The 26,578-nt window shown below is 50.5% G+C and overlaps 3 protein-coding genes and 1 long non-coding RNA gene across 13 annotated transcripts; 3 read left to right on the top strand and 1 right to left on the bottom strand.

The window, feature by feature from the left end:
- Nucleotides 1–32: 32 nt before the first annotated feature.
- LOC119138981 lies at nt 33–4,096 on the top strand. Its single transcript, XR_005101282.1, has 3 exons — nt 33–45; nt 424–428; nt 4,011–4,096. It is a non-coding gene; the product is annotated as an uncharacterized LOC119138981 (long non-coding RNA).
- sh3kbp1 (SH3-domain kinase binding protein 1) lies at nt 1,108–10,422 on the bottom strand. 4 transcript variants are annotated; one of them, XM_037279278.1, is made up of 18 exons: nt 10,223–10,421; nt 8,096–8,253; nt 6,882–6,987; nt 6,614–6,720; nt 6,216–6,360; nt 6,062–6,141; nt 5,831–5,920; nt 4,915–4,987; nt 4,722–4,816; nt 4,567–4,662; nt 4,360–4,414; nt 4,197–4,268; nt 3,563–3,677; nt 3,396–3,466; nt 3,222–3,328; nt 2,927–3,046; nt 2,593–2,853; nt 1,108–2,515 (listed from the first exon to the last, which is right to left on the bottom strand). In XM_037279278.1, the coding sequence occupies exons 1-18, from the start codon at nt 10,224–10,226 to the stop codon at nt 2,477–2,479; spliced, it is 1,794 nt and encodes a 597-aa protein (XP_037135173.1). In that variant the 5' UTR covers nt 10,227–10,421; the 3' UTR covers nt 1,108–2,476. The 4 variants fall into 4 exon arrangements, with proteins under 4 accessions (XP_037135173.1, XP_037135174.1, XP_037135171.1 ...); XM_037279279.1 differs by lacking the exon at nt 4,197–4,268 and having other exon boundaries at nt 10,223–10,422; XM_037279276.1 differs by having other exon boundaries at nt 3,396–3,677; nt 10,223–10,422.
- Nucleotides 10,423–11,422: 1,000 nt separating this feature from the next.
- Nucleotides 11,423–17,034, top strand: tfr1b (transferrin receptor 1b). Its single transcript, XM_037279274.1, has 19 exons — nt 11,423–11,515; nt 12,517–12,556; nt 12,758–12,968; nt 13,063–13,285; nt 13,421–13,558; nt 13,632–13,716; nt 13,789–13,917; nt 13,992–14,087; nt 14,173–14,312; nt 14,388–14,509; nt 14,604–14,723; nt 14,831–14,916; nt 14,993–15,056; nt 15,126–15,193; nt 15,263–15,330; nt 15,405–15,495; nt 15,580–15,807; nt 16,046–16,195; nt 16,259–17,034. The coding sequence occupies exons 2-19, from the start codon at nt 12,524–12,526 to the stop codon at nt 16,469–16,471; spliced, it is 2,265 nt and encodes a 754-aa protein (XP_037135169.1). The 5' UTR covers nt 11,423–11,515; nt 12,517–12,523; the 3' UTR covers nt 16,472–17,034.
- A 1,028-nt stretch (nt 17,035–18,062) lies between these two features.
- Nucleotides 18,063–26,175, top strand: tnk2a (tyrosine kinase, non-receptor, 2a). 7 transcript variants are annotated; one of them, XM_037279267.1, is made up of 22 exons: nt 18,064–18,332; nt 18,423–18,533; nt 19,373–19,525; nt 19,831–19,993; nt 20,067–20,137; nt 20,240–20,452; nt 20,568–20,717; nt 20,787–20,882; nt 21,121–21,302; nt 21,519–21,645; nt 21,710–21,856; nt 21,929–22,023; nt 22,086–22,280; nt 22,455–22,546; nt 22,614–22,658; nt 22,727–22,935; nt 23,780–23,986; nt 24,340–24,881; nt 25,144–25,282; nt 25,358–25,453; nt 25,633–25,760; nt 25,973–26,175. In XM_037279267.1, exons 2-22 carry the CDS (start codon nt 18,510–18,512, stop codon nt 25,977–25,979), a joined length of 3,081 nt encoding a protein of 1,026 aa, XP_037135162.1. In that variant the 5' UTR covers nt 18,064–18,332; nt 18,423–18,509; the 3' UTR covers nt 25,980–26,175. The 7 variants fall into 7 exon arrangements, with proteins under 7 accessions (XP_037135168.1, XP_037135162.1, XP_037135163.1 ...); XM_037279268.1 differs by having other exon boundaries at nt 18,432–18,533; XM_037279272.1 differs by lacking the exon at nt 18,064–18,332 and adding an exon at nt 19,258–19,340 and having other exon boundaries at nt 18,422–18,533; nt 19,412–19,525.
- Nucleotides 26,176–26,578: the final 403 nt, after the last annotated feature.

Here is a 26,578-nt window from a genome sequence, read left to right on the forward strand (position 1 = left end):
TCACTGAATTACTCCCCGGGTATGCCCACACACACACACACACACGTAAAAAACTAAAAAAAGCCACTATTTATTTCGCACAGACGCTTGTTTATTAGAACAGTATATGACTTTTATACAAAACATCCCTCCACAAATTATAATTTTAAATAAACATGCCTTTACATGCTAAATATTATTAATGTAAATATCATAATAATGTAAATGAATAAATAATGATAACAAATCGGTACAGAAAATGGATGGATTAACATAATAAATGTAGGCGGCACGGTGGGGCACTGGTAAGCACAGTTCAGAGGGTGCGGGTTTGATTCCACCCTGTTTGCATGTTCTCCCCGTGCCTGTGTGGGCACTCCGGTTTCCTCCCACATCCCAAAAACATGCATGGTAGGCCCATTGAGCAATCCAAATTGGTCTGAGTGTGAGTACGGATGGAATTCCCCACACAGTGATACGACAAATAGTAGAAAACCACTTTGGCGACACTTTCTGTGAAAGGTCATCCTCATTTATGTTCCTGACGCATGGAGTACGTTGTTTCAAATAGCTTCAAAAAGTCTTTGTCTACGTAACTTTTGTTATCGCCTCCTGCAGATTGCGATATCGTTCCGTTATTCGTGTTTGTGCGTAGTGCTACTTGAGTTTGGCTCCGCCCCCATATTTGCATAATTGGGGTTGATCTCAAATGACGTCCCGTTTGCTCATAAATATTCAGTGGATGCGGTCAGTCGGACAAAGATTGTGTCCGACTGACCGTGCAACATTTTGGAACAGGACGACGTACCAGGGGCGAAATTCCAACACGGTTTTATTGCCAAAAATAGTGTGGAACTACTCAAACGTTGGCTGACACGCAGAGGCCTCAAAGTCATCGGGAAGAAAGCCGTTTTAGTCGATAGGTAAGCGTTATTGTGTGATAGCTCTCTTACTCAGGTGAGGTCCTGCAAGCTAACCAAGCTAACCTCGTTGGCCCATTTCCACTGACAAAATGCAGAGAGCATATACATATATGTGTTTGGTGACATTATTTTCTGTGACATAATTTCTCAGCATTTGAGAAAAGTCCTTATTTACCCTCGGAATAAAAAAAAAAAGAAACACATACACTATATAATAGCTTCTTTATTCCACGGAAATACAAAAGTATATATATATATATATATTTATATCACTATCTTGGAGAAAGAGAAGAGCAAGTCAAGAAAACAATTTGCAGCCATGGTTGTTTTTGTTTTCTTGTAGTTTGAGTGACAAAGAAAAAAGATCAAAACGAGAGTGGAAGAGGAAGGCCACAGTGATGTGTTGCCATAGATTCTGTGCACAAATGTCGTACGAGGAGGAATCAATCGGCCGTGCATGTTAGCCCACACGCGCACACTCGCACCTTCACAGCTAGCCTACATTCCCTCAACCCTGTCGCTAACGTGACTACTGCTGGCTATTAAAACACCAGTGCCAACTTGAGGCGGCGTACGTCTCTGGTGAGGTCAAAAAAGTGCACAATATTTTCAAATCAACATTATTTTGATGTTGTACAAAGGCAAACTAGACAATATCGTGACCATAGACACAGATGTGCTCATGCATTAACGCACTCATCGGGAGGCAATTTTCATATAAAGCTAAAATAATTTGTGTGAAGGTTAAGCTCAACCTGCAAGCTGGCTTGTCCTGTCATTGATGTGCCTGCAGGGGGCGCCCCCGTTGCCATGATCTTTGAAAGTGGAATGTACGGTGTGCTTTGTGTCGTTAGGAATAAGCTAACCACCGGGTCAAGGACAGACTCTGGCTGGACTTGTCGTAGTTCAAGACTAATAATATCTCGAAATGCTCAGTCCAATTTTGCACCAGGTCGATTGGTGAGAAGAATACACCAGTCACAAAAATCTGGGGATCTTGTAGATTTCTAAATGAACCCAAATAATTTACAAAATATCTCCGAGTTTTTGTGTGTCTCGTATAATAGGCAATAGGAGATATGATAATGCAAGGTTAGCAACATATCAATGCTGAATAAGGACACAAACGTCAATCATCAAGTTGGAGCTCAAATGTGCCGCTCGCAAAAATATCTCACACAGACGTTCACGCAAACATGTACACGCAGCGGAGTTTCGTGGCGGGGAGGTCACGTGGCGGCGGCGGGCGGGCCTAACCGACCGGCCTGCGGGGGTTGCCATGGGCCTTCGCCACCTGTTTTACGCGAGCACCGCTGACTGATGCGTTGCCACGGCAACGCGGCGGTCACCCGCCTGTACCGGCGAGCCTGGCAGGAGCCAGGAGAGTAGACAGCGGAGAGAGAGAAAGGCTGCTTAGAAAATCAACAGAAGTAAACACAAGGTAAGGCGGCGACGTCATGGTGGGGTGCTTGTTAGGTGGGGGAGGCGGGGTCACATTGTTTATGAGTCCACCATGTTCGCTGCCGATGGCGATCGTCATGATCATTTGGCACAAATGTAGTTTTGGCATGGGCTCATTTGGACAGGATCTTCTTTATGTGCTCCACTTCCATCTGTCACAGGAAACACAAACACGTGATTTGTACGGCGAAGGCGTTGAGAGTCCCCGGGTGCTAACCGCTCATCTCACCTGTAAACCGAGACGAATCTTCTTCTCCTCGTCCAGCGTGCCGGCCAGCTGCTTCATCTCCTGCCTGTGCTGACTCTTGAGCAGCTCCACGGAGCTGCGCAACTCTCGCAGCTGCCTCCTCAGCTCCTCCAGCCGCAGCTCGGGAGAGGGGCTGGCACCGCCGGAAGGGGACGACGGCGAGGCTGAATGACGGCCGTTGCCGGCGGATGAGCTCAGAGACGAGGACGATTTGGCGGCCGGCTGAGGTTTACTCTCGAGCGCCTGATCTCATGATTAGTTTTCATTTTTTCAGTAACAAATCACTTATAGCGCCAATGTGAAGCTTAGAGCTTACCGAAATGATGGGAGCTCCCTTCCTCGCAAAAACCTCCGCAGGTCTGGACTGGACCGGTTCTGGGTCTTCCTTGGCTGGCGCTGGTGCCAGGTGGTCTGCGTCGCTGCCGGTCAGCGAGGACTGTAAAGTCGGTAAGTCCATCAGTAAATTTTTACTGGTGAACAGGTTCAATGATTCAACACAAACTGACCACCTTCAAATGAGGTTCATCAATAGTATTAGCTTCTACACTTTACTCAAACACTCTTGAAATCAAAATGTCCTCGGTTCACCGCGTTGGCGAAGACGTTCTCACCGATGTGATAATCTGCGAGCGAGGCCGGCGGTCCGTGACTCTTGGCCGCGACGCCGTCGGGTGACTGAGCTTCTCCGCTGCTGGGACCACTGCATCCAAGTCCAGGTCTGCGCACAAATATGTAAACACATGGAACGGATGCCGTGACGTCATGTACGTTCCGCTAACCCTCACCGGCGTTCTGGGACTCATCAGCGACCGATTCAGGTGTCCAGGCCCCACCCTCAGACTTGGGACTGTCACACCTGAGCAGCCCGACCGCGCACACGGCACCAAGGTTAGGGTGAGACGGGGTGGGAGGGGTGGGGGGCATGCAGGATGTTGTGGGAGCGCGTACTGACGCCAGAGCGGGAGGTCTCTCGGGGCGTCTCGGGGGTTGTTGGCAAGTGGACGTCTTTGGAGGGAAAAGTTTCTTGGGGAGGACAGTCGGGAGGGAGGGCTTGACGACCTCGTCGCCTACACACACACACACACACATTGGGGCAATCTAATTCTGTTTTTTTTTCAAAGCGAAACTGTTGAAGAGTAAACCCCACTTTGAAAATAAATTAGGAAATGTTTTTTTATGCTGGATTGTATGCAATAATATAAGATAGTTATTAATGGCCCCACGAGGGAATCCATAACTACGATGTGGCCCGCAATAAAAAGGAGTTTGACACCCTTGGATTAATGTTTCGTTTGAGGAGTGTGAGCTGAGAAGCAACATTCACCCCTTTTTCTCCATCTCGGGGCAGCCATTTTGCCACTTGCTGTCGACCCAAAATGACATCACAGTTGCCATCCAAGTCGCTTGTGATGCGAGACCTGGCAACTGTGATGTCCCGTTCTGTCGACAGCAAGTGGCAAAACGGCAGATGGCGAGAAACGGCTCCTTAGCTTAACCTAGCTATCAATAAAAAGCTAGGCATAGACGTTCAGAAAAAAAGGTGCACGCTCTTTAACGAGGAGTTCAAGTGAGAACAACGGGGGTACCTCGATCCTGGTCTCTGTGCGGCAGGTGCTCGGGCCGCTCCGGAGGAACCTTCTTGCCATCCGACTTTTTCTCTAATGGTCAGTTTTGTCTGCTCGTCATTCCCTCGCTCTCTTGACGCATCCACATTGTAAACCGCAAGAGGACGAAGGACGAGTTTCTTACCTGCCGCCGAGTGTTTGGACGACGGTGCGCCGGGAGGTGGCGGCTTCTTTGGTCTCTGGAAAGAAAGGTGTCGACGATGAGGCAAAAGTATTGGGACAGTCAATTGATCTCATTTGTGCACGTACTCGAGTGGTACTCGGAAAGAACAACACTTATGCGTTTCGTTCTTCTCAACTGTTTGTTTTCAAACTCCAAAAACTTTGTTACCTCTTTGTCGGCTTCCAGCAGCTTGACAAAGTTGTCCGGAAAGACGCCCTGTCTGCCGCCCACCTCGCCCATCCACCAGCCCGTGTCGGCGCACTCCTGCATGGCAGAGCGCCAGGTAAGGTCCAACGTAAGCCCCTGCATTAATTCCAACACACCTTGGTGATGATAGCGATGATCTCGCCCTCTTTGATGGTCAGCTCATCTTCGTTCTGCGCTTCGTAAGGAAAGAGGACTTTACACAGCTCTCGACCTGGAAGCACATTCCCAAAGAAAGCGACGTGCGGCCCATCTTAATGAGGACGAGCGCTTTAAGAAGGCGGACAGACAAACGAATGAGCTCAAGTTGACCTTTTCCTCTGCTGTCGGGGTCACCCTTCATGTTGTCGGGGGCTGCTGCGCTCGCCGTCTTCCACTCAGCAACCTGGAAGACGCAAACGGTACCTTTGCTCTCAATGTGTGCGTGTGTGTTAAAGAGCTCGTTGTCTCAGGGTGGAAGCCCTCCCCCGTGTTTGTGGAAGCTTCTTCCACACTCACAGGGCAGCTTCTGTCCCCAACGTACACACGCTGCTCTGTTCACAGCCCCCGCCTTCCATGCCACCCCCTCCCCTCACTTGAAAAAGTCACACATCCGATTCAAACTAAATGTGCAATGACGCGCGTCCAGTTCCAGAAATTCAATTCCCATCTCATCCAAATTGCTCCTTTGGCCGTCACGCGCGAATAAACACGTGCTGCAACTTCAGACGGCCGGGTGTGGTCTTCTCACGCCGGTTAAGGCTTGGCGGTGTTTTTGTGCCCGCTTACCTCCCACCGCTGGCATTTAGCATCTTCTCTCAAACACAAGTTGCGTTTTGCAGTGGGCTGACGTGGCTTTGGGTGACTCAACCCTCTTCCTGAATACAACCCTCAGGCCACCCTTGCATGTGGTGCAGAGACGCCGGCCCATAAAACAAGCCACGTGCGGCGGGAGGGAGGCTGCACAACATCCTCATGTGCCACACGTGCTTCTGCATTTTGCAAGCCAAATCAACACCAGCGCCCCCTTACGGAGCTAAGTGGTATCGAACGAGGATGGATGGAAACTATATGCCGTGTCAAAAACTTGAGATGCAGTTTGCAGCGGGAAGGCTGAATTCAGCACACAGCACAGTTTTGGCGCCATCTTGTGGACATTTCAGAAAGAACACCAACGTGCAAAATGCGAATTTGTGTAATGCGGGTCAGAGCTTGCTGTACTTGGACTGATGTCAGTGCGCCGATTCACCTTGTCGCCCTCAGCGTCCAGGTCCATGGAGCGAGGGCGGAGCTTGATGGGCTGGTCTTTGAAGATGTCTCCGAAGCCGAAGCCTCTCACCTACACGGAAGACACAACAGCGCCATCTTCAGCTCTGGCAACGCAGCTACGGGTACTTTAAAAGCTTGTCACTTTTGGGGCCTTGCAAATATTGATTGGGAAGACCGTAGTGTAAAAAAGGGCAACTAAGACGCTGATGACCTTTTTGGGCTGGATTTCCTCAAAGCCTGTTTCAGATCGACTGTCCCCTCCATCGCTCTCGCTTCCCGGACTGGTCTTACCTGCGCACATGCACGCACACACAAATCAATATCTGAATCTTATACAGACCGCTGTCTTATTGGCCGAGACTCACTGCTGCGGCCGCTGCGGGTCTCCTCCTGCGAGGCGGGCGTGTCGGCGGTGGGCCCGTCGGCCTCCACCAGAATCTCTTTGGTGAAATTGGAAGGGAACATGCCACTTTTGCCATTCAGGATACCCTCCCACCAGCCCTCCTCCACCTGCGCACGGCACAAAACACCCAGAGCACGTGTCAGACCACCGGGGCACAAGGAACAGTGTTGAGGTGAGTTGAGAAGCTTTCGTTACTCAAAAGTAATGCTTTGCCGCCATCTTGTGGCACATGCAGACAATTCTAAAACTTTTTAGGACGGGCATCAACGACATTGGCGTTAGTATTAACGGTGATGATTAATCGTCGGCATCCAAATGACGCCCTTTGTTCTTGATTCCCAAAAACGACTTGACTCTTACCTCGGCTACGATTTCGATGATGTCGCCTATTTTCAGCCCAAGCTCGTCTTCGTGCTGAGGCACGTAGCTAAAGGCCGCTTTGCAGCGCCGCTTGCGGATCTGCTCGGCTGCAATCGACATCGGCACGTGAGTTAAGGATGCGATCCACATGAGGGCGACATTTTGCTTTGGCTGCTCCGCATCAATGGCAAAAAGTGTCAACACCGACACAAACGAGCCCGCTGCCAACTTGACGGACGGCCGCTACATATTAGAGCAAGCTAGCTACCTTTCTTGGCTGGTCTGGCGCCGGGCTCGGACACGGGGCTAGCTCGGCCATTGGACAGGTCCGATTTGACCTGACCGCCATCGCGCTTGCCCTCTTTCTTGATCTCCTGCAGAAAGAGAGCTGTGATTTTTGCACGGTTGACCTGTTTCAACTTTCATCTCGTTTTCTTCTGAAACAAGACAACGTTGTGCTCGTAATGTACACCTTGAAAAAATATTATACCAGATTAATAAGTAGACGGGGGCAAAGGGAGCCAGGGAACAAGCTGAGAAAGTGGACATGACGGGTCACATGTCCAATGCTGCAACCGTGGCGACGCTATTTCATAAGCCACTGGCCTGTGAAGCAGACAGCCTGGTTGGACTGACTCACACACACACACACACATACGCGCGCTCTCCTCACATGTTGCATGGAAGCCTTAATGAGCCACAAAATTCAACTATACGACGCCATTTCCTAGCTGTAGCTCTGGCCATATTTGAACAAATCGTCATTGATTGATTGACCTGTTCTAGATTACACGTGTGACGGGTTTCCGTTCAAGCGGATCGCGATGCGTGCGTGCGTTAAGTATTGCGACTTGCCAGCAATGCCACATTGTGTGTGCGTGTTCAATGCGGAGACCGCGGACACTTTCAGGGTAGGCAGAGCAATGAGGAAGACATATCTCAACAGGAAACATCTGTGTATTGTGTTGTGCGGGGGTGGGGGGGGGGGGGATCTCTCACTCTTTTCACTGAAATTGCAGTTTTCATTTCAGGCCTGAGCCAAACAAGGTAAAAGTAGCAATTGGATTGAATTGGTTTGCGTGAATTCATTGCTAGGTTTTGCGTCTGAATCAAAATTGCTGGCGAGCGAGGAACATATCAGCCAAGGGTCAATCTCGGCATTTCACGGCTGCGGCGCTTCAATGGCGCCCATAAGTGCAATCTTGTGACACACCAGCATGCTATGACTGAGTCGACCCGCACGCACACACACGGCCATTGTCCCGCTGCCCGACAGTGAATGAGTGCTGTGGCGGTGGCTCAGCACAAATCCAGCGCCTGACAAGACCGCAAAACCATCCGTGCTCATTGTGTCACTGCTCACTTCCAACACACACAATTCAAGACGCTCCCTGTTTTTTTTCTTGCTATCTAAGCAGGTATTAAATCTAATCGACTCAAGCTCAACAACGGACTTCAGTACTCGGTTAGACGGTTACTCACCCGCACAAAGTTGTCCGGGAACAAGCCCCGCCGGCCCCCCAGCTCGCCCTCCCACCATCCTCCGTCGTCTCGCCGTATGTTCACGATGACGTCGCCCACGCTCAGGCTCAACTCGTCGTCCCGCTGGGCCTCGTAATCAAACTCCGCCACGGCCTCCACTGCAAGGCAGAAAGTCGGAAAGTCAGCGAGTGTCCGAGGTTTTTATTTCATTGTTCGTCGCCGAAGGCCTCTGCCGGGGCTCCAGATCGATCCGGTTTTCGTCTCAACGGCGACGCATGGATTCAGGACCAAATGTAACGTAGCTCTACACAAGCACGACGACTTAGAGCTCGATCTGAAGTTGCTTGCGAAGCTAACTAGCGCGAGAGATTAGCTCAGATGCAGATAGGTGTACAGATGGACGGACAGGCAGATAGATGGAAGGAACAAGCACACAACTTGTTGCACAGGCCGATGCTTGATCCATGTCCAAAGTGTTTTACGGGGTGTGGTAACCATGGAAACAAGCATCTCAACGAGTAGCTATGACTCATCCACGCTGGCTTCCCCGGTCCAAATTGATGGCTTGACGCACACGCGTGCAGCACGTGAATCATTTTGTGTCGACATCATGGAGACAAAACGCGACAAAATTCTCATGCTAAGCAAGGCTGTGTTGATGATGGAATGGAGAACAGAGAGATTGACGGACGCGCCGCATGCTGACGTGAGCTCTCGGCGACTGCATTTGCATATTCTCGCATTTGTACGGAAGCGGCTCGCCGAACCCACTCAAAGTGCGGCTATGACTTGCGCAAAATTTGCCCACGTCAAGTCAGAACGTACCCAAGTTCATCGTCAGACCGATCTGTATTGGCGAGATCGGATTGGATCCGATGAGATATTCCTTTTTCAAGTCCCACGTTGTGAAATTACAGCTCCGACACGACTTGAAATGCTTTTTCCGGGCTGCCCCCACACAGCGAACAACAATCTGCTGCCTTTCAGATTTATTCTTGCTTGCCAAGGAAGCTAATCTAATACTCCATTTCTGGACTTTGGCTTCTCTCTTCAAAGTCCATTCATATGTCGCTTGTAGATGAAAGAGGAGCGATTCAAAGTCTTCTTTGCCCGCTCTGAAGTTGCGATGTCAGTGATGCCACTTACAAGCTAAGCTCGGAAGTAAACCGGCAATAATTAGGGAACGTATCGGGTGCGGTCAGATGTGGCCTGAGGTGGTCACCTTCAAAACTGTTTTGCTGAGACTTTGAGACTTCCCCTCTGTTTTTTCTTTATGCAGCTTTGGTCTGTTGTGGACATTGTCTTGAGATCCGCGACTCGTGTTTCTCTGCGTCGCAGCCCAAAAGTCCTCTTTACAAAAAGTCTCTGAGAGAATCGAGAATCCGTTTCTCCCGAGAACATTCTCGGTGACCCGAAAGGTTTTTCCAAAACAAAATATTTGTGACATTCAGATGACACCTTTGCCATTTGTCAAATTGGCAAATGGGTCTTTTGGCAAATCCCAAACGGTGACTAAGCTGGGCTTCGCTCGACATACTTTTCTGTGTTTTCAGCTCTGCCAAGCTCGGCTCGGTTTGTTTACACGCGTCGCGATGAGTGACTTGTCATCTCTCGTGTTGGAGAAAAAATATAAAAGTGAAAATATCGGACGTCTCTACTGCCTGTCTGCATGCACGCTATTGATGAAATAATTGGCCGTTTAGCAATGGATGACTCGGCCATCAGCCCCTCGCTTGCACCCTGGGGGACGAGCCTAATGAGGAATGTCACAGTCAGCGCGCACACGCACAAGCGCGCGCATGGACCCATAGAGAGAGTGAATGCAAACGTGTCAACATCTGCAACTCATCATCTCATGAAACCCCTCACGCACATCCACGATCAACCATGGCGGGAGAGGACAAGATAGTATACACACGCACACAAAAACACACACACATTTGAGCACCCACGGGCGGAGAAAATGAGGTCTGGGAGCACCCAGCTTATGGACATGGACTTTCCGGTTCTGCTCATCCAGATGCGCTGGGGGATATTCTAGAAGACAGCAAGCGAGGAAGAGGGAGGATACAGGGGGGGGGGGGGGGGGGGGCCTCCAAATATAGGGGGAGAAATGATGCACCTCACCCATTTATGTCTCCTCGGTGCTCCTCGGGCTTGGTTCGGTACCGTACCAGGCGGTCGTTCAAGGTATCGAGCGCCTTTGTTGAGCGCCGAGCTACGCAGCCTCCTCCTCCGCGCTACCACAGATCCGCTAGAACGGGAGGAGCGTCACATGAAACCATGCTCCTTCCTCTTTTTTTTTCTCCCCCCACCGCCCCCCACCCCCCGACACCGACGCACCACAGAGAAGTCAGCGAGCGTGTGGCCAAAACGGGAAGCAAGCTGGCTCTTCTGGTGCCTTACCGTGCCCTCGGAAAGATAACTACCGCCCTTCCCAAAACTGAGAATTGAGCGCGCTTGGACGCAATTGGCTGGAGCGTGACTCTGGATCTGGATGAGTGTCACAACATGCCACAACCTTTAAGGTTTGACTTTCTATTTGTCATGATTTTCTCATTTAAATGGTTGATTATTTTTTGTATTGTTTATTTTATTGAGTACTTTTACTCTTTTCCAAACTACAGCGCAACCACAATATAATACAATGTATTGTTGAATGAACTTCTCTGTGATTTGGGTCTCATTAAATTGTCCAAGTGATCCTAATGCGGTGGAAGTCAAGAAAGATCTGATCTCATCCACGTGTCGCATGTGACTCCTTTTGACTCACTTGGGATTATAGTATTTCCGACTGACATTGAAGGCAGCGTAGCGCTGACGTCCAAATCTCGCAACTGTCCTTAATTCTCGCGATGATTACAGTATGTCAGTGAGAGCTTTGCGTGTTCAAGTAACATGAAGATATGAAGATTACACTTTTATTCATTCACTATATATTGTTCGCTCCATATGTCAAGCCATTTGAGACAACTTCCGTTGTGCAATCGTGTCTTGTAACCGGACATCCCTTTGTTTGGCTTGTGATGAAACAAAATCCATCCTTTTTCTGTATCGCTTGGAAATAGATGGATGGATAATTATTAGTGCCGCAGGTTGCACTTGAAAAGTGTATGTACCTTAAAAGAGAAAATTAAAAATAAAATTATTACTGATTAAATGTGCCTTTGGTGTTTTTCCTCAGACTTATTGGTTCAACTGCATGCCATACATCGTGGAATTTTCCCCCATAGAGACAAAAAAAAGCAAGTTAGGCAGAGTCAGAGATTGGCGACGTAAGATGGCCGCTGGTGGCTTCGCCCCTCATGACGTCTATTTATGACGTACAAGGAAATGCTCTCACGGTTTTATAGGACAGGACAGAAGGACACATTTCGTCAAGCATCTATCGGCAGCGGCGGAGCGGGAGCATTCCTCAAGGTGAGATGAAATGACCTGAAATGCGCATAATTATAATTGGAATAAATCCATGTATTTTTCGACCGTACGCGGTCACACCGCTTCTAGCCTTCGCGCCATTAAGACCGTCTTGCAATGTCACGTAAACGACGTCTCGCCGGCCAAAAATTAAAAAAAAGAACCTCTCCCCAGCCATGTGCGTGTAGTCAGAATGAAACAGAATCCATTTTTACGTTATCTTAATTGTCGCAATTAATTGCCAAAGAATGGGTGAGATTTTCAAGCTCCTGTTTCATTTTCATTCGTTTTATTGCTCGGAAAACATTAATGCCTGTTTTCTAACAAAACATGCGAAGAAAAAAGTTGACATAATTTCTGACGCGCCTGTTGGATTATACTCTTCGCGTTTGCCACGTTATTGAATTTCTCGCCCCTCTTAGACGTTTGTATTAATGTACTTCCGTGAAATATTCTACAGCGCATGGCGCCATTTAAGTTGCACGTGCAAGGCCTCAATAATGAATGTTCCTCCAGCAGTACTTCGACATTAACGTTCGCTTAATGTCGTAAACTAACTTGTTCCTCTTTTGCTACTAAACGAACTTGTTTCCACTTTGCTTGGAAATGCTCAAATTGTGGTGAGCACGAGCTCAATGTAATGTCATAGTGCCGACCAAAATTTCATTGCACGCCTCTTCCTGGAAAGAGTTACGACTGCAAGGTGAAAATTAGTCCGTATCCTTGTTGGGCGGTCTGAGAAACCAGTTTTGATTCTTTGCACTGGCTGTCCTCAGGTTGCTTTGCAACTAACAGTTACGAAGCAGCACGTAAAAGGAAGTGTTTGGCAGTTAATAGTTTTGAACGAAAACACCCCTGCCAAGATGAGGAATGTGTGAGGGCAACTCGAGCTTTTTGCTTTTCACCTTGAAGTCAAGTGGCTGAGAATGAACCGACTGTACACATTTGTGTGCCGAACAATTTTGCTGAATGTGTCAAACTTATTGCCAAAACATCTCTTTCAGAATCAAAATGGATCGAGTCAAGTCTACGTTTGACAGCATGGTGAGTATGCAACCCAAGTGAGAGTCTTTGAAAATAATGCTCTTTGTTGTTTTTTTCCAATTGCAAAATCAAAGAAATGAAAGCCAAACAAAGAAATGAATGGTTTGAATCCAAGTAGTACATGGAAATCACCACTTCAAATTCAAATGCGACTTTTTTTTGCCAGTCAGGCCCCAAACTTATCCTTCCTTCGTCCCTCAGATGAAAAGTGTCCGGTACAGCCGCTTCCCCACGCAGCGTGACGAAGAGACCAACCAGAACGTGGTGTTCAAGCTGTCAGAGGACGACGACAATGCGGAGGTCGGGCCGGCCAACGGCTCACCAAGATTCCGGCCAGTCCCTAACGGTGCCTTGAACGGCTGGCGCCTCCTTATCATCCTAGCGCTGAGCTTCCTGCTTGTCTTCGCTGTGGGTGGGTAGATTGGCGCGAGGGTGTTCTGTCTGTTTATTTTTATTTTTTTTTATTAGACTATGTGAAAATAAGTGTGAGTTGGACATTTTGGCAGGCTGCTTGGTGGGTCACTTCACTGGGAAGAAGCTCGACGTGAAGTCCGCCAGCTGCCCAACTGAGTCGGTGCAGGCGGGAGTCGCGAAGGAGCAAGGGACAGGGGAAGGAGACGACGACGGCAGTGAGGACGTGCCGCAGGAAGAGGTCCCGCTAAGCTGGAACGAAATCAGCCAGCTTCTCGACGACAAATTCACCCGCCCCGCTTTCGATGAGCGTTTCAAGTAAGCTGCCAACTCGCGCTTGCTTTCCAAGCACACGTCACAGGCGGCGGTTTGATGAAAATGAAACGCCGCGTGTGACAAAGACAAAGTTGCCGTTGTTTAAAGAACAAATGATGGAACGGAATCTCTCCTCAGGACCTTTGACGTGCCATCCCGGTCGGCGGGCAGCGAGGGTGACATCAGTCTGGCCGCGGCCATCTCAGACGAATTTAAGGCGCTGGACCTGGAGACCTGGGCGGACGTCCACTACGTTCAGCTGCAGAAACCCGACAGGTGCTTCACCCGTACCCTCGCCTCGTCGGTCTCCCACGTGGTCTTGGGCTAATGAGTGCGTTTGTCCCAACAGCCAGCGCCCCAACACCGTCACTTTCGGCAGCGAGGTCTTCAAACCCACCGGTTATTTGGCCTACAGCGCCATCGGGAAGGTGGAGGTGAGTGGCGATAGCCATTCGCCGGTAATTATCCAAGGACGGCAACGCTCAAGATGAGTTGGTGTTTCTCAGGGCAAGCTGGTGTACGCCACCTACGGCCGTCGTCAGGATTTTGATGCTGTCCGGGCGGCCGGCGTGGAGGTGAATGGCAGCGTGTTGCTCCTCAGAGCGGGAGCAGGACAGCTCACCTTTGCCGAGCAGGTAAAGGCCGACACTTTCAAAAGGCGAGAGATTATTCGTGAGATGCACTTATTTTTTTTGTGTCGATTGTTCAGGTTGCCAATGCCGAGGCCCAGGGAGCCTTGGCCGTCCTCATCTACCCCGACCCGGAAGATTTTGATAACATGGCCGACTTTGAACTCTACGGCCACGTAGGTGGCACCGTTGCGCAATCAGTGTGCCGCTTTCACCAGGAAGCTTGCGCCTCACTTTGTGTCTGCTTTTGGCCTCCGTCAGGTACACCTGGGTTCGGGCGACCCCTACACGCCGGGCTTCCCGTCCTTCAACCACACCCAGTTCCCGCCCACCCGCTCGTCGGCCCTCCCCAGCATCCCGGCTCAGACCATCACCTTCCCCATGGCTAACACCCTCCTAAAGTAAGCCCGCCCGCCCGCCTGCTGGCCGCTTAGTGCCGGGCCAAATCCGTATGCTGAGCCTGTGCCTCTGTGCAGGTCGATTGGCGGCCCAAACAAAATGGGTGGCGTGGAGAAGATCAGCGTGGAGGTCAACAACGTGCTGGTCAACACCCAGATCCACAACGTGTTTGCAGTCCTCAAAGGATTCAGCGATCCCGGTATGGTACAAGTAAATTGGCGCGTGGCCACTCTGTTGCCATCTGGGTGCGGGCGCTCGGAGTGAGTCCCGACTTGTGCGTTTGTGTGCCGCAGACCAATACGTGGTCCTGGGGGCGCAAAGGGACGCGTGGGGTCCGGGCTACGCCGGAGCTACTGTCGGCTGCTCCGTTCTCATGGAGATGGCCAAGGCCTTCAAAGACTTGGTGGAAAGAGGTAAGACACAAGAACATCTCGATGCCTGATTGGATTTTTGGGAAGTGCTTTCTGCTCCACGTGGACAAATGTTCTTATTTGCGTCACGTTTGGACGGCTCTGTCCAGACGGTGTCCGGCCCAAGAGGAGCCTGGTGTTTGCCAGCTGGGGCGCCGGAGAGTACGGGAGCGTCGGCGCCACGGAATTTTTAGAGGTGAGTGCTGCTTATGGTTTAGCCAAATCCACACTTTTTTTGTTTTTCTCAAAAAAAAAAAAAAATCTGTTTTCAGGGTTACCTGTCGTCCATCGACCGAAAGCTTGTCACCTACATCAGTCTGGATGGCGTGGTCATGGGTAGGTCCAAAGAGCGCACAATCAGCGAGCCTCAACATTGTTAAGCACACGTGCGTGTGGTGTCGCCAGGTCGCGGCGGCTTTGTCGCCTCAGCAAGTCCGCTGCTTCGCAAATTGTTGGAGGACACCATCAAACAGGTAACGGCACTCAATTGTTTTTTTTGGTGCGCGGATTTTCCCCACAATTGACAAAGCTTTTGCTCGCAGGTGAAGAGCCCGCTGGATCGGGGCACTGTGTACAATATGGTGGGACAGACGAAATGGGAGGCCAACGTGTGAGTTGTGCCGCTGTGATCCCGTGACATCATCGCGAGCGCTGTCATAAGAGAGTCCGTGCGCGTATTTGCAGACTGAGGCCTATGTCCGTGGATGACCCGGCCTACCCCTTCTTGGCCTTCGCTGGCGTTCCCTCCATCTCCTTCCACTTCATCACTCCCAATGTGAGTCTTCTGGGCTGCATTTCCACCTCTTGCGTGATGTGTCTGTGGACCTGAGCAATTTTTTCTTCTTCTTCTCGCCACAAGATGGAGACCTACCCTTACGACGGCAGCGGCCTGGACAACGCGGACCACCTCAACTACAACACGGCCCAGAAGACTGGCGCGATAGCGGTGCTGGCTGCGCAGTTGGCCGGCCGCATGGCTCTCCGCCTGGTCCACGACCACATGCTCAGCTTGGACATGAGCGGGTACCGCAAGGTCCTCCCCAAGGCCTATAGCCTGCTCTACACGCATGTGCGCAACCTCGTCAATGTGAGCCCCAGTGCCAGTTGGGAAGATCTCAAGCTGCTTGGAAATGCTCTCCCAAGCTTGTCTGATTATCTCGAGGCTACGCTCTTGTTTGGTGTGACGAGACAAGTCGCTTTGAATAGATTGGCTGACTCTTTAGAAGTTTGGAAACCCATGCGAGGGGTCTCCTTGGTTCTGTGCTTGCATGATTTGAGCGTTTCCTGTCAAGCGGGCCGCATGTTTACAAAGGAGTCTTGTGCAGAGTGGTGAGCTGGAAGGCGTGGACCCCAAATGGCTGAGCAACGCCTACGGATCCTTCACGCGAGCGATGGCCAACCTAAACAGAATCATCACTACCACCGACCCAAACGAAGAACGCGGCTGTCGGCGCGTCAACGAGAAGCTCATGAGTGTAAGATGTCCTTTTAATGGTGTAAGGTGACCAAAAACCGAGCTTCTTATCTCCGGCCCTCAGGTGGAGCGCAACCTCCTCTCGCCGTATGTGTCCCCTGTGGAGAGCCCTTTCCGCCACCTCGTGCTAGGCAGAGGCAAGCACACCTTGGCAGCCCTGGCCAAGAACACGGATCCCCAAGACCTCCACATTCAGCTGGCCTTGGCCACCTGGAACCTGAAGATGTGCGCCCATGCCATGGTCAGCGACATCTGGGAAAACGACAATCAAGTTTAGAACGTGTGCACGTGCACCCCCCCCAAAGTGTGAGTGAAAACGGCAGAAAGTGAAAATGCTTTTTTAGGCACTTAATTGGCTGTCAATCACAGCTCTGTCCCTTACAGGTATTATTTCTATTAGACACTTCACATCAATTGAGGGCACTGCCGCTCCTCTTGTAAGAATGAAGGAAATGCTGTTTCGGTGGGGGTGGGGGGCTCCTGGTCCCATCCTAATACTTGAAAACCTTGCATGCTACTGACACCCCCCACCTCCCTCACCACATCTTAACCACCCAAACACTGAGGACCTTATTTAATTGTTTTTTTTTTATATGAAGTTATCGGAAGCAGTGCCTTCCATAATTATGACGGTTATACTGTCTCATCTGACAGCAGTATCTGCTAAGCGAACTTAAAACTCAACTGTTGGCGCCGAAACGGAAGCAGCTAAAGCTTTCGAAAATATTGTTACCCCCCCAAAAAAAAAAAATCCAATTAAGTGAAGCAGGAGAATATTAATCATGGCGTACAAAAGCCTCCAAAAAAAAAAAAAAGTAAATGAAGCAAAGCGGACCAAAGTGCTCATTGAAGGCAATTGGCTACAAATTTTGGCTGTTGATGTCCACTTAAGGATCAGTTGGTGCGAGCGATCGGGGGCAGTGAGTCCCATAATTAATGAAACCCATTATCGGGGGCAGTGACTCCCATAATTAATGAAACCCATTATCGGGGGCAGCGTCTCCCATAATGACATCGAGTGATGGTAGTTTTTATCTACCGGTGCGTGTGTTTATTTTGTCTTTTGTTTTTTTACACTTGTATTTATCGGGAGCAGTGCCTCTCATATTTCACTCCAAGGGTGGAACAACTTATCGGGGACAGTGTTTCCCAGAGTTTTATACGTATTTATTATTATTTTTGCTTTGTGGTAGATCCTTAGGGCTTGTTTTCTCCCTCACTGAATTTTCTTCTTTGTCGCTAGGGAGAAAAGTGTCTCATCTTCTATGCTCGCTGCAAAGATGCTTTTTTTTTCTGTGTTAAAATTGGAAATCAAATGATTATTGTGGTGACAAATTAATGTCCAAGTCAGGTTTCTTTTCTGTGACGAGGCAATTTACGGCATCTCTGTTGAATATCCAATGTGCAGCGCTGGGGGGGTTATGTTGACAAAGAAATGTTATGCAAAATCAGAGCGCCCCCTCACTCATATATTTAGCACCTGTATTGGAGAATTTGCAGGATTTCAAACACCATGTGTCCTGAAAAGAAATATAGTTGGTCCATACGAGCAAATTGAGTTGCAGCTCATCAATCAACTTGAGAGGGAAAAAAAACATCAAGTCACCTTAAGGGTAATTTGTTAGATTTAGTGTGGGTACTGAATTGATTGTCGGATTTGGGATTTCTGTCACTTTCGAAAAAATATTTCTGCTTTGATGTTTTGGCGAAGATTGGAATAAACTCCTAGCTGTGCATCCAATTTTTATTTGTGTTCGTATTATTATTTTTTTTCATTAGAACGTCATCTACGGGAAAATATTTTCTCGTATTTCTATTTTTGCTCAGTCGTTTTGCTACTTCCGGGATACTGAGCGACGCGGATGAATCTCAATGTGGTGCTCAGACTCTGAGCTTTGCGAAGGGCGGCGATGCACGGCTCTTGCCACGGCGGAAGAACGCGACAACGGTCCCGTTAAATCTCTACCCATTTGCCGATTTACCAACACGTCCTGCTCGAGATAAGCCGTCCGACAAGACAAACCACGACGTCGAGTGGTCTTCAAGCCCACCACCACTGGTCGGTGTGCTCTGTTTTAGTCCACGAATCAGCAAAATGAGAAAAATAATGATAAACTCAACGTGATCGTCGCGATGTGGTAAGTTCCCATGTTCTATTTCAAAACACGAAAATTATATAAATGTCATTCATACGTCTTTATTTTATTTTCCGGACTTAATTCCTTCAGTTTTTCTAGTTACAATTGGAGGCTGGCGTCTCACCTGCTTCCACGCTGACCTGCAAAGACTCCTATTCCAGTTTTGATCCAGTTCGAATGCATCAACAGCCCGTGTGCAAGGTAAAACCGGACTAAGTTAATATGGGCTTTTCTACGGAACGCATGCACAAACATTTTTGTGGTACCCGACTTTGGACGCTTTAGAACCCTGGACTGGATTAAAAGATCAAACAATTAGCGATCGTCTACTGGCTAAACAGACGGGTCTCAACATCCCTGCAGTTTTAGAAAACGCTGGAAACTAGCTCGTAGTAATTATAATAATAATAGTAATTGACGCATTACGCGTCGGTGTCACCACAGTAGTGTAAGTCTCTAAAAAAATAATTTCAGTTATCCTGTTTTGACTTCTTATACTAATTATACATCAAATGAATAAGAATCGCTAGATTCAGTAATATGCATTATGTAACTGCAATTGGAATGTTTTTTTTTTTTTTTTTTTAATTAATTGATGAGCAACATGCTTAATGTAGCCCGAGCTGCTATATTTGGAACGTTGGCCTGTTCCGAACCTCGTTTGAGGCCGCAAACGCGTTCATGCAGATGGGAGCCTGCGGCCAGTGGTTGCCATGGTAACCGTGGGAGTGGAAGGGGGGTGCTTAATGTGTGCATAGAAAGAGAGCTACTACATGTAACACATTTAATCTCATCGTGTATAACATCCACTTGGCTGTGCCTCTTAAGTGCATGCGGGGAAGTATCCATCTCTTCGTCCGTTTGTCTGCATCTTTATTTGCTGCCTCCTCCTCCTCCTCGATAGCGCTGCTGAATTATTTAGCAGGGTGGCCGAGAGGGAAGCGATGGAGGTGGCGGCGGGACGTCGTGACTCTGCTGCGGCGGCCAGCGTTTGGATAGGAGGACGCAGTGAGACAGAGGGAATGCCAATTTGTCATTAGGTGGATGCCGGCATCTTGACACTAGAAGTCTTGTGGCAGATGGGGGACGGCTACATGTACCGGAGACTCCCCTACGCCAGGGGAGGAGAGGCGGCCGACGAGGAGGACTCGGAGGGGAGAGCCGGGATGCCGGAGAATGCCGGGAGACAAATGGTAAACGTGGGGGGAGGCTGCGCTACGATCACTTTTCATCGGTGGGGGGGGGGGGCTTTGTCCATTTGCTCCAAATGCAAACTGGCATTTCGTAGCTTGCAGTCAAGCTCCTTGGTCTTCCGGTAGCAAACATGAAGCTCTGTCTTAGCGAGTATTGGGATCTGACCCTAATTGTGTTAAATTAAATTCTGTCAGGATCTGAGAGCAATGTAAACATAGACGCTGCAGTTTTAAATGGAACTCTGATGGGATTGGATCCAGATTCCACAGCAGTGTAAATGCAACTTGTGTGTTTTTTGGTGCAGATGCAGGGAGAGGAGGGCACGGAGTGGCTTCTGGAGCTTCTGATGGACGTGCAGCTGCAGCAGTACTTCCTGCGCATTCGCGACGAACTCAACGTGACGCGGCTGTCGCACTTTGACTATGTCAAGAACGAAGACCTGGAGAAGATCGGCATGGGCCGACCCGGTCGGGTTCTCGACGCCCACCTGCTGCGTCCCGTGTGCTTGTTTTGATGGAGATGTGCATTGTCTGTCAGCAGGTCAGAGGAGGCTGTGGGAGGCCGTCAAGAGGAGGCGAGCGCTGTACAAACGCAAATCCTGGATGAGCAAGGTAAGGTGCAATCAGGTCAACATGACACGCTACAAGCTGGAATGTCAAATCCATTGCGATCGGTTTCAGATATCACGTTCTCTCCTTTCCTTGCGCCCGCAGGTGTTTCCCGTCAAGCGTCCTGACGCCGAGCCACAGCCGGCCCCTTCGCTCGGGGCGACGGCATCCGGTGGCTCCTCGTCCGCTGCCGGGGAGTCGGCAGCCTCGCTCACCTGCCTGATCCGAGAGGCGGAGCTGCAGCTGTTAGAGCGTCTCGGCGACGGCACCTTTGGAGTGGTGCGCCGTGGCGAATGGAGCGCCCCCGACGGTCGAGCGGTGAGACACAAAAACGTCATATGACTAAATGACATTTTGTATTTTTCAGCCTGTCTGCTCCGCTTACAACATACCAACCCAAATCATTCAGCGATCTTAATTTGTGCTCGAGCAGCTGTCCGTGGCGGTGAAGTGTCTGAAGGCCGGCGTCCTGGAGTCAGACGGGCTGGACGACTTCATCCGAGAGGTGAACGCCATGCACTCCCTCAGCCACCAGAACCTCATCCGCCTCTACGGGATCGTCCTGACGCAGCCCATGAAGATGGTGAGCTACATACTCGCGCATACACATGCGGGGGGCGGGGTAAATTTTGAGTGGTTCGGCTGTGGTCAGGTGACGGAGCTGGCTCCTTTGGGTTCCCTGTTGGACCGGCTGAGGAAGCGTCAGGGTCACATTCTCATCTCGTCGCTCTGTAACTACGCCGTGCAGGTAAACACACTCCACACGTGTTGCTCAACTTTTGGAGCCTTTTGTTCTTTCCGTCGCAGGCAGATTTAGTGAAAAACGTTTTGTTTTGTCATTCTTTACATTTATGAGTCAAATGTAATTGTGTCATTTTAACAAAACAAAGATCAGAATCAAGTCAATAGTTTAGTCTGGGATTTTATATTTTGGAGTTAGTTATTTTACAATACTCACTTGTCCGGTTTTGGCTGCGGCGGTGCAGGTGGCGTGCGGCATGGCCTACCTGGAGCGGCGCCGCTTCCTCCACCGCGACCTGGCGGCCCGCAACGTGCTGCTGTCCACCAACGAGACGGTGAAGATCGGCGATTTTGGCCTGATGAGGGCGCTGCCGTCCCACTCCGACCACTACGTCATGGAGGAGGGCCACAAAGTCCCTTTCCCATGGTGCAAATCTTTTTTTGTCACCCATCGGACGATGCAGATGAGCGCGACCACTTCATCGATTTTTCAAAATTTTGCACATTTTGAAATATCTGCTGAAACAGAGCATGTTCTATGGCGCTGACATTAGCGAGCGTGCTAACTGCTCTTTTGCTAAATTGCTCAAAGACAACCCGAGCAAGCATTTCAAACAAATTGCCCGCCGTTGATTCATTGCAGGTGCGCTCCGGAGTCGTTGAAGACTCGCACCTTCTCGCACGCGTCCGACACCTGGATGTTCGGGGTCACCCTGTGGGAGATGTTCACCCACGGGCAGGAGCCGTGGCCGGGCCTGAACGGGAGTCAGGTATTCTTCTCGTGGCAAGGAGTCACTGCTGGGTGACAACTTGAAACGTGTCTGGCCTTGGCAGATCCTCCACAAGGTGGACGTGGAGGCAGAGCGGCTGTGCAAGCCGGCCGACTGTCCGCAGGACATCTACAACGTCATGCTGCAGTGCTGGAGCCCCAAACCCGAGGAGCGGCCCACCTTCGCCGCCCTCACGGACTTCCTGATGGAGGTATCGCCGCAAGCTCCCGTGCCTTTAGGCTGGTTTTCCCGCAGCGCCGACGGAAACGTTTTGCTTGTTCAGAGCACGCCCGCCGAAATGAGGGCCCTGCAGGACTCTGCCGAGGACAACAAGCTGCACATTCAGCTGAATGATGTCATCACCATAATCGAGGGAAGGTCAGTCAGCTGAGGTGCCCAGTTCAAGTTTTGGTTGTAACTCCATGCGTTTGTCCTTCTAGGGCTGAGCACTACTGGTGGCGCGGTCAGAACCGGCGGACGCTGCGAGTGGGCCCGTTCCCTCGCCACGTGGTGACAGCGCTGACTGGCCTGTCGGCAGAAGACATCAGCAAACCGCTAAAGCACTCCTTCATCCACACGGGGCACGGAGACACGGACCCGCACAGGAGCTGGGGCCACGCTGACCGCATCGACAGGTTTGTTGCACTCGGCGACTGGCACCCAGTCCGTGGTACCCATTATTGGACAAGCCTCCCTTTTCTCCACTAGAGTGCAGCCTCGCACCATCGGCATCAGTTCAACCATTGCCCTCACGTTGTTTTCGGGACAGTTGGCACTTTGGTATTCACCCAATACATTTCTCTCTTCAGTCTCTATTTGGGGAACCCCATGAAGCCCCCCGACGTCCTCGGAATGGACCCCTGCATCTCGAGACCGACCAAACTCCCGAACCGGACCAAGAGTAACTTCAACGTGCATTTGTTAACATTTTTTCGCGAACCAATTGTCACATCTTGCCAAATTGACAGAGCAAGCCCCGCCTCGTCCTCCTCAGCCTGCGGTCCTGCTCAAGAGTAAGAGTCCCTCTGCCTCCGTGCTAAGATGGCCGCCATGCGTGACTCTCACTCCGCGTTTCTGGCAGAGCCTTTTTACGACTCAGTGATGGAGGACTACGACGACGACGAGCAAGGCGCCCGGCCCGGCCCCGAGAGGCGGAGTCTGTCGCTGGGCCTGAAGCTGCGCCGACCCAACTCTGGCGAGGTGTCGCTCATCGACTTCACCGACGACAGCTTCAGCTCCGCGACCACGCCCTCACCGCTCACTGAGACCTTGGACCAGGACACGCTTAAGGTGCGCTTTTGTCCAGTTGCCGCACATTTTGAATTAAGCCAAAACTGTCAAACGGTGCATTTCTTGAAATGGCATCGTTTGTTGAATGGAATTACCAAAAACGGTAGCTCTTACTTAGCGTTGGCCGTGTACAAAAGCATTAGCAGCCCTTCCACCCGTGTGTCGAATTCACCAAGTTTGTCATGACAGAAAATCAATCCGATTCTTGACCCGCCCACGCTTTAAGGCAAGTGGACATTTCCCCCCCCCTCGTCCTGGAAATCTTCTCCTCGGATGCACACAATGTGACAAGATGGCAGTCATTGGTGTGACGCTGCTTCACGCTTTGATGCGCCACTTTGTCGCTTTCTCCTTGCTCCAGTCTTACATCAGCAGCAAAAAACAGTATAACACGCACGTCCCTATGGGGTGGGACTGTCCATATCGCTGGGGTGCTTGAGTGTCCTTGACACTTAACTGAGGACTATTGGAGGCCCCGGAGAAAGTGCACAGTCACCCATGATAAGGGACTAATGGATTTCCAGTGTATTCAATTTCCAGCACAGAAGACCCGTCATCTCTGCTTTATGTACTCAATCACCTCACACCAAATACAGTTAAGCCTCACAATTGATGCGGGTTAGGGACCGCGCCTCAATGCTGTTTGAAGAGCACACATATGTATTTCAAAGTCGAAAGTAGCAGTTGACGGAACATCTATGCTAATTTCGCTGAGCATGTCTATGGCGTTTCACATGATACGTTAGCATTAAGCTCGCAGACCTTGGTGAGATACACTTTTCAAGTCGGGTTGAAATATATTCCAAGTTGAAATAATACAACGGAGTTGTGAACGGTCTCTTAGGACACCCCGTCCATCCTGGACTGGCCCCTCCCGCAGCCGGCCTACGATGAGGTGGCACCAGATCTGCGGGACCAATCCGAGGACCAGGAGGTGCGCTCCATCAACAAGGTGGTGGTGGAGGAGCCCCCAGTCACTCCCGCCGAGACCGTCGCGTTGGGCCGGAACGAGTCGCAGTCGGCCGACCTTTTCCAGGAACTCCAGCGAGAGGTGCCGCGGGCATTTATTTGACGTTTAACCCCGGCCGTGACTCCCATGCGTGCGCCTCAAACATTGTAGCTGTGCGCCTCAAACATTGTAGCTGTGCCAATGTCAATGTTTTGAAACATCCGAAGGCAAGGATATGGCTTTGACTTTGTCATTTCATCTCTTTCAGTCCTCGTAGCTCCATTGTAGTCAATTGAAGCACACGAAAGGTGCATTTTGTAATACCTTATCTGGAGTTATGCAATTTGGTACAGTGAAAAATCGAGATCAGAGAGCGTAAACTAATACAAGGCCTTGAAGCTTAAGACAGGAGGTGTCATGCTGTGCTCAGGATTTTGTTTTTGTGCTTGACCAAGGTGATGGTGAAGCTCCAGGTTCCCATGACGACGGGCCGCTCCCTCCCCTCCTCGCCGCTCCCCCTGCCGTTGGCGCCTCAGCGGCAGATCGGCCCGCCGCTACCTTCCGAGGAGCGGCCCATTCTCCCGCCCCGCAGCCCGGCATCCCTGCTACGCCCCTCGGTGGGGGCGGCCCACCCACGCCGCGGCTCCATCTCGCTGGAGTTGGAAAACACCCCCCCCCAGCTGCCGCCGCGGGAGCGAACCCTCTCCCAACCGGGCTCTCGTTCGTCTTCGCCGCTCACCCTCGCACCGCCGCTGCCGTCCCAGTCGCCCGCGGCGCTTCCGCCACCCCCGCTCTCAGTGTCCCCTCGCCGGGCCTCGGGCCTCCTTGGTCCTCTCCTGTCCTCTTCCTCGCCTCCTAGAGTAACGTCTTTGTACTCGTCTGGCTCCTCTTTGGACCCCCTGACTTCACGCGAAGTTCGCGGAACTTCTGCTGCCATCGACGGTTCGCAGAGCTCCGCCCGTGCCCCGTTGCCGGAGCGACCGGCTCTACTGGAGAGGTAGGATGTGACGTTAGTTGTTGAACTGAAAATGCATTTAGATGACCCTAGAAATGCATCCGAACCTTTACGGGCATGATCTGTTGTTAAGATGGTAGCACATTTACTAGAAATGTGAGCCTTGCCCTGAAACATCATCCCAAAGTGAGTAAGAGAAAGGTTGGCCTGTAGACACGACAAAAAGGAACGCTGTTAAGTGAAAGACAGAATTATCAGTAGAATGAGCCAAATGTTAGAGGTAATGATTTGACTTGTCGATCAGATACGGCGCTGCAAACATGGCTGCGGTCAAACCCATGATTCAGCATCCTGCCAGAGCCAAGCCCAACTCCTCCTACAACAACAACAACAACGGCCGACTGCCGGCTGACCCCGCGCGACATGAGCTGAGCGTCGCGCAGGTGAGAAACCAACCGAGCGACGGAATCTGTGTGCTTTTCTGACTGATTGATTGATTTGAAATGGATCCCCATCAGATCCAAGAAGCCGTCCACGGCGTCACACTGGACGAGTGTCACGCTGCCCTGCAAGCTCACCACGGGGAAGTCCGGCAAGCCATCAACCATTTGAAGGTGCTGCCTTATCCATGGCACCTTTTGTGTGGTCAAAAGTATTGAGACGCGCTTGAAATCTTTTGGCAAAGAACAATATGGCGAGGAAAGACGGTGCAGGCAGAAAGTTGTCTTGCTCAAACAACCCCGAAACGCTTTTGAGGTATCCAAACGCATGATGCCATTTCTAATTGACCAAGGTGGAGCAGCTGTTTGGCGTTGGCCTGCGCTCCCGACGCGAGTGCGAGGTGCTCCTGCGGCGCTGCATGTGGAACCTGGAAGAGGCCAGCTCGCTCATGCTGGACACGTACGGACCACACGGCAACAGGTCTTTGTTCAGACACTTTTAAAAACTGCTCACAGCACAACCCTAACCCCTGACCCTAAACCACCCCCCCACCCAGTTGCTCTTTCCGCATCATAATTTAATGATGCGTGGGCGATTCAATTTTCCAGAAGACATTCACATAAAACTGGTGCTCTTCTGGGATCTGTCGTAGGGCCGCTCGGTTTGTTGTCAAATCTTTGTTTGTCTGGCAGGAAGTGACAGCTGGAGATGACGACGATGCTTCACCCACTCAAGGACCAGCGAATGTTCATCTTGTTGTACTGTTGCTAACTGCTTGCACCAACTGTCGCCGCATTATTCCACAGCGGGACTGCTTATTTATTTTCATTCACTTCACATGACTCTTACAACTGTTCCATTCAACCAAGAATGAAATAAAAGTGATGTGAAAGAATGCGTCTGTCACAGATATCGAGGAAGTCCTGCAGAAGGAAAGCGGCGAGACTGTCCAAATGACAGACTTGACTGACTTGATCAAGCAAATTGATTTAATCCCATGCTTGCAATTAGAAACTGAGAGGGAACGAAATGATGGGTCACAGCTGGCCGGCCAGCCTGTCCTCAACTTGACCTTCTGACGGTTGTGGCTATTTCCACTCCTTCCGCGTGCATTGCGCAATTTTCTATTTGCCTATTTTCAAAGTTTTGACAGCTGGCATACAAACAGCAAACTAACGACGTTATCTATTTGAGAGCGTTATTGGGGCGACCAGAAAATCGCGCCAAATAAAAGCAAATTCCGTTGCCGGTAAGAGTTGGTGCTTTGCGGCATCTGCGACGACCTTTGAGTCAGTTGC

This window comes from Syngnathus acus, chromosome 20 (genome assembly GCF_901709675.1).
Source record: "Syngnathus acus chromosome 20, fSynAcu1.2, whole genome shotgun sequence".
In the NCBI taxonomy this organism is placed as follows: Eukaryota; Metazoa; Chordata; class Actinopteri; order Syngnathiformes; family Syngnathidae; genus Syngnathus; species Syngnathus acus.

Excerpts from the sequence above, each read along its gene's own strand:
- sh3kbp1 (XM_037279276.1), bottom strand. Across the intron at positions 4,663-4,721 it reads TCATCGCTATCATCACCAAG|GAGTGCGCCGACACGGGCTG; the intron begins GTGTGTTGGAAT and ends TCTGCCATGCAG. Across the intron at positions 4,415-4,566 it reads TGCTGGAAGCCGACAAAGAG|AGACCAAAGAAGCCGCCACC; the intron begins GTAACAAAGTTT and ends CTTTCTTTCCAG.
- tfr1b (XM_037279274.1), top strand. The coding sequence starts at position 12,524 with ATGGATCGAGTCAAGTCTACGTTTGACAGCATG. Across the intron at positions 14,917-14,992 it reads GCGCCACGGAATTTTTAGAG|GGTTACCTGTCGTCCATCGA; the intron begins GTGAGTGCTGCT and ends ATCTGTTTTCAG. Across the intron at positions 15,808-16,045 it reads ATGTGCGCAACCTCGTCAAT|AGTGGTGAGCTGGAAGGCGT; the intron begins GTGAGCCCCAGT and ends AGTCTTGTGCAG.
- tnk2a (XM_037279267.1), top strand. The coding sequence starts at position 18,510 with ATGCATCAACAGCCCGTGTGCAAG. Across the intron at positions 22,281-22,454 it reads CACGCTGACCGCATCGACAG|TCTCTATTTGGGGAACCCCA; the intron begins GTTTGTTGCACT and ends TTCTCTCTTCAG. Across the intron at positions 24,882-25,143 it reads CGACCGGCTCTACTGGAGAG|ATACGGCGCTGCAAACATGG; the intron begins GTAGGATGTGAC and ends CTTGTCGATCAG.